The sequence below is a fragment of the Aricia agestis genome, chromosome 22 (assembly GCF_905147365.1).
Source record: "Aricia agestis chromosome 22, ilAriAges1.1, whole genome shotgun sequence".
In the NCBI taxonomy this organism is placed as follows: Eukaryota; Metazoa; Arthropoda; class Insecta; order Lepidoptera; family Lycaenidae; genus Aricia; species Aricia agestis.
Genome location: NC_056427.1, coordinates 3,732,756 through 3,738,585, shown reverse-complemented (window position 1 = coordinate 3,738,585; position 5,830 = coordinate 3,732,756). Strand labels below are relative to the sequence as shown.

The 5,830-nt window shown below is 36.8% G+C and overlaps 1 protein-coding gene across 2 annotated transcripts; it reads right to left on the bottom strand.

The window, feature by feature from the left end:
- Positions 1 to 2,342: 2,342 nt before the first annotated feature.
- Positions 2,343 to 5,489, bottom strand: LOC121738146. 2 transcript variants are annotated; one of them, XM_042130031.1, is made up of 3 exons: positions 3,419 to 5,489; positions 2,916 to 2,989; positions 2,343 to 2,822 (listed from the first exon to the last, which is right to left on the bottom strand). In XM_042130031.1, the coding sequence occupies exons 1-2, from the start codon at positions 5,475 to 5,477 to the stop codon at positions 2,928 to 2,930; spliced, it is 2,121 nt and encodes a 706-aa protein (XP_041985965.1). In that variant the 5' UTR covers positions 5,478 to 5,489; the 3' UTR covers positions 2,343 to 2,822; positions 2,916 to 2,927. The 2 variants fall into 2 exon arrangements, with proteins under 2 accessions (XP_041985965.1, XP_041985964.1); XM_042130030.1 differs by having other exon boundaries at positions 2,343 to 2,989.
- Between the last annotated feature and the right edge of the window lie 341 nt (positions 5,490 to 5,830).

Here is a 5,830-nt window from a genome sequence, read left to right as displayed (position 1 = left end):
GCTGTACCCCACTTCAGCTGAGTGTACTTAAGATGGCGGCCATTCTGGACGCCATTTTGTGGCCATATTGAATAACAATTACGGTGAAAATATGGACTAATGATACAGGTTAGAATGCTTCACCAAGTTTGCATATTATGATGGACAAATTTTTAAAAAATGTTGGGGCATTCGTCTATATAGATTCCGAAATTAATTACAATCGATCACGATTGAAGACTGTCTGTGCTACCATACTATAATATTATAAATATGCGAAAATGTGTCTGAAAATACCCTATGTCCTTTCCCGGGACTCAATGTATTTTACGGCGACGCCTTGATAATTTGGCTGTATCGATATGAATTTTTCTCAGCAATGACTAAAGCTAGGAAATTAAAGTTCATTGTCAGTATTCATCAGGTCTTTGTCTTTGAATTACCCATAGCATAACACGATTGGTCAACTTTTATAACAGATAATAATCAATAAAAAAGACCTCTGTAAAAAAAGGGATTCCTATTTTGCCAACAGAAGAGAGTGATACTCGTATAAGCTTCCAAAATTTGTACATAGATTGGTTCAAGCATATACTTTAATTTGCCCATAGCTTATATGAAACTAGCTGTTCCCCGCGACTTCGTCCGCGTGGACTTCAGTTTATAGCGCGCGTTGTCAACAAAATTGGTGTCAAAAGCTTTTATAAAAAAAATTCCTGGTACCCCTTAAATCAAAACAGCTGTGCAGTGTGTACATATTTTTTTTTACTAAACTTTATATTTTATGCCAAATTTTAAAGCTTATTTAGGCCCATAATTACACAACTTTACCCATAAACTATTTATATCATTGATAGGTTTAGCTTTTAAGGCTACGTCACTGCATAGATAAAGTACTGATTTATTTAATAACGTAAAAAAGTAATAACAATCGAAAAAAAATCAAAACTCAAATATAAGATGATATCACCTCTTATAGAAAGAAGTCTGGGCAGGCGTCACCGCGATGTAGGAGATGCACGGCGCCATCTATTATGAGTTTTTGGAACTAACTTAATTTGAACAAATTTACGCATTTTCATCCCCTTACAATCATTTTTTACAGTAAAAAAGTAGCCTATGTCCTCGCTCAGGCTGTAGACTATCTATGTACAAAATTTAATTACAATCGGTTCGGTAGTTTTGGCGTGAAAGCGAGACAGACAGACTGACAGAGATACTTTCGCATTTATAATAATATTAGTATAGATATATTTTTGGTTTTTAAATTACGCGATAAAAAACATTTTGTCTTGTACGCCCTTTCCATTTCTTGCTGTTTCATTTCTTGTTTTCTATGAGAGGCCGGGCCGGCCTTTCATAGAAAACAAGAAATCTAAAACATATCCAACACGGTTTTTTACTTTATCGCGGCGTCACCTTAATACTAAACTTAATCAAAATCAAATGATCAACTTGCATCTGAAGATATAATATTTCAATTAAACAATATTTTAGATCTTTACAGATATTCGCGTTCATATTTTAAGTCCTTAAAATTGAATACTTTTCATACATGACATTTGCGAGTGAAAAATAAAATTTAATTTTGAAATGTCACGTTCCTCACATTTGACGCTCGTTGGAGAATTGTTTCGCGCCCGCTTTGCCTATCCCATGGGAACATTTTCCTGGTGAAACATTTTCCGTTCCCTAGATGTTTAAGGTTGAAAACCTGTGTGTTATAATAGATTTTCAGGTTGAAAAGTCCTCGTTACACTAGTTGATATCTGCAACTCCAAATCTATTTATTTATTTATTTAAAGATACGTCAACAACATATTGTAACAACATTAATAACTTAAAACTAATACATTTTCGTTTTATACTAACACAATAGTTAATTACAGGCGTATACAACTGTTTTACAGGTATTTGCTCCTTACATTAATGATAACTAGCTATTTGACCGAGCTTTGCTCGGTATTCGATAAAACACGAATTAAATGACATTTTCTAAAAATGATGCCTAGCTAGATCGATTTATCGCCCCCGAAACTCCCTATATACTAAATTTCATGAAAATCGTTGGAGCCGATTCCGAGATTCCAATTATATATTTATATTGTTCGGGAGCAGGAGGAACTCTTCAATGAAGTTCTTTATTGACTTGTTGATTACTACGTTTATTGTACGAAAAATTACAAAATTAATGATTTATTAACGTGAGGACAGTTATATTAGCCACCATTACGCGTTCAGCGGTGAAAAGGAGTGAAGTTGCCCCAGATGCGGCGCGGCGATGCGGGTGTCGACGTCACGCTGCTGCAAACTGCGCGGGGTTCACGTCACTGCTTCCGTTACGCCACTCTTTCGCTAGATGGCGTTATCGACTATCGGATGATATATTATTGAACATACCGGCCGCCTTGGAAGAACCAGGATCTTCCAACATATTCGTCTTCACAGTTGTACAGGCAGCGGGCAGATCTTCGAGAAAGACCGTCGTATAATACCGTGCGCTGTACGTATTTCAGCTACACGGGATACTCCATCAGTCCCAGGGAATACTTCTGTTACTCGTCCCAATTTCCAGTTGAGTGGTGGAGTATTATCCTCTTTGATAAGGACCAAGATATTAGGTGTGATGTCCTCATTGTTGTCCTTCCATTTTGTTCGTTGCTGGAGCTCTGAAACATATTCTTTAGACCATCGTTGCCAAAAGTGTTGTCTAATTTGCTCCACACGTTCGTAGCGTCCCAGTCTCGTAGGCTCGATCGTCGTGAGGTTCTCGCAGGCAGGCGCAGTCAGCGGTCGACCGATCAGGAAGTGTGCTGGAGTGAGTGGGAGGAAATCGTCAGAATCTGAGGACAGAGGGGATAAAGGGCGGGAGTTCAGAACAGCTTCTATTTGCGTTAATACTGTTTCAAACTCCTCGCGTGTTAATTTAGCATTACCGAGTACGCGTCTCAAATGGTACTTGCAGGACTTGACTCCTGCCTCCCATAACCCACCAAAATGAGGACTATAGGGGGGTATGAATGTTAAACGAATTTGGTTATTAGTTAGAAAATCAGAAATATCTTTAGTTTTATTAAAAATTGCTGCCAATTATTTTCAGCACCCACAAAATTTTTCCCGTTGTCTGAAAATATTTGGTACGGCTTTCCGCGTCGTGCTATAAAACGATTTAATGCTAAAATATAATCCTGCGTGCTCAAGCTACCTACTAATTCTAAATGTATTGCTCTAGTCGTAAAACATATAAATAGACAAATATATGCTTTAATTAATTTAGCACCTCTGCCTTTGCGATCCAGTATGAACAATGGGCCCCCATAGTCAACTCCACACTGTATGAATGGGAAGCTGGGCTCCAGTCGCTCAGTAGGTAAGTTACCCATGAGAGGAGTCAACGTTCTCCCTTTCATTCGTTTACATATGACACAGTTATGTACTACCTGTCTAGCCAAATTACGAGCTCCTAAAATCCACCACTTTTCACGCATAGAATACACTAAAAGTTGAGGTCCAGCGTGAAGGAGTCGTTTGTGTTCATATTCACACAATAACCTCGAGAAACGATGTTTATTACTTAACAATACCGGGTGTTTCTTTTCATAATTAAATCCAAGCGCGTTAGATAACCTTCCACCTATACGAATTATATTAAACTTATCTAAAAATATATTTAAGCCTGATATTTGTTTATATAATAATTTATTAGTTTTATTGTTATTTTTATTACTATTCAACGGTATTTTATTTTTTAACTCACGATATTGCTCACTAAAACAATCTTGTTGAACGAGCCGCGTCAATGCATCGAGCGACCGCTGCAGCTCGTCTACTGATAACGGACCGGTTAAACGCGAACCTATACTGCCGCGCGTATTTACTCGCGCGTTATTTATAAAACGCAATAAATATGCACAACTTCTTTGCAAACGAATAAATGACGAAAATCGTTCAAAATCAATCAATGAAGTAATTTGAATGGAATGTAAATTAATTGTATCAGGCTTAGTTTCGGGTAAATCAATAGATAACGATTCAATATTATTATTAAAAATTGGCCACTTAGCCACAGGTTCTCGTAAAAACGTAGAGCCACACCACCATTTATTATTATTATCATACTTTAATGTGTCTAATGTAGAACCTCTCGTTATGATATCAGCTGAATTTTCCGTGCCCTTAACATGCCGCCAGATGGTATCACCGGTCAATTCATTAATTTCGACGACTCTATTTTGTACAAACGTTTTTAGTAGATGAGGTGACATACGAAGCCACCCCAGCACGATTGTTGAGTCAGTCCAAAAATAAACCTTATTAAAATTTAAACATAAAGACTTTTTTATTTTACAATACAATTTCGCACCTATTAAAGCTCCGCATAGCTCTAACCTGGGAATACTAACAGTCTTTATCGGCGCCAACTTACTTTTAGCGCACAACAAATGCACAGAAATAGGTACAGTAGTTTGACAATCATTGTGGCACGATCTAACGTACGCGCACGCACCGTAGGCACTTTGCGACGCGTCGGTAAAAATATGAAGTTCTATATAATTACCGCGAATCACGTAACGAGGTATTTTAATATCGCGTAAATATTTTAAATCTGAAAGAAAGCCTTGCCATGCATTCGTAATATTTTTAGGAACTTCGTCATCCCAATCTAGTTTATGTAACCATAGCTTTTGTAACAATAATTTAGCTGTTATTACCGCAGGCGCGAGTAAACCTAAAGGATCATATACTTGTGAAATTGTCGATAATATTACACGCTTTGTAACTACTGTATCATTATGTGTGATTTTAGTTGTAAAATAAAATTCATCATTTTTTGTACACCAACCTAACCCTAACGTTTTTGACAAGCGATGTTCACCGACATTTAGGTCTTTACACTTATCAGCAGAAACGTCATGACTAAAAGTCCATTTATGTAACGGGAAACAACCCTTTTTTAAAGTTGCAGATATTTTATTACACAACTGTAATAACGAGTCAAGGTCGTCGGATCCTGTAAAAAGGTCATCTACGTAAAAATTATCCTTAATAGTCCTGGCTACTAAATCATCATCACATTCTAAAGCCAATTGTTGTAAGCAACGCATACTTAGAAAAGGAGCCGACGCAGTACCATACGTAACTGTGTTCAACTTATACAATTGCAAAGGTAAATCTCGACCTTCCCGCCATAATATTAATTGCAGGACACGTTGATCCTGTTCAACAAATATCTGTCTGTACATCTTCTGGATGTCGCTACACACCACATATTTATACTGCCTAAATCTAAGTAATATAGACAAAATATCATTTTGTAACGGTGGACCTACATGTTGTATATTATTTAATGATTTATTATTAGACGTATTCGCGCTCGCGTCGAACACAACACGCAATTTAGTAGTGACACTATCCTCTCGGTAAACACCATGATGAGGCAAGATATAATGCGGTTTACTTAGTATATCCGGGATATCCTTTGATGCAACTGGAGTCATATGACCGAGTGCCTCATATTCCCGCATAAATTCAAAATAAAGCTTTTTATAGTTAGGTAAACGATCTAACTTTCTTTCCAGGCAAAAAAAAACGATTTTTTGCCATAGTGTACGAGTCCCCTAACAATTCGGGTGACTCCTTTAAAGGAATATGAACGAAAAATCTACCAAACTCGTCACGTTTAGTAGTCTCTGTAAATAACTTCTCACAATAACGATCATCATTCGACATTATATTTGGTAAGTCAGTCAATTCTTCTAACTCCCAAAATTTTTGCAATTGATTATTTATTTGAACTAAATTACATTGAACTTTTTCAGGTTTAAACGACTTATTAATATGAAGAGGGCCA

Coding starts and splice junctions, on each gene's coding strand:
- LOC121738146 (XM_042130030.1), bottom strand. CDS start 5,477: ATGACTCCAGTTGCATCAAAGGATATCCCGGATATACTAAGTAAACCG. Junction 2,990..3,418: donor TCGTAATTTGGCTAGACAGG/TAGTACATAACT, acceptor ATTCATACCCCC/CTATAGTCCTCATTTTGGTG.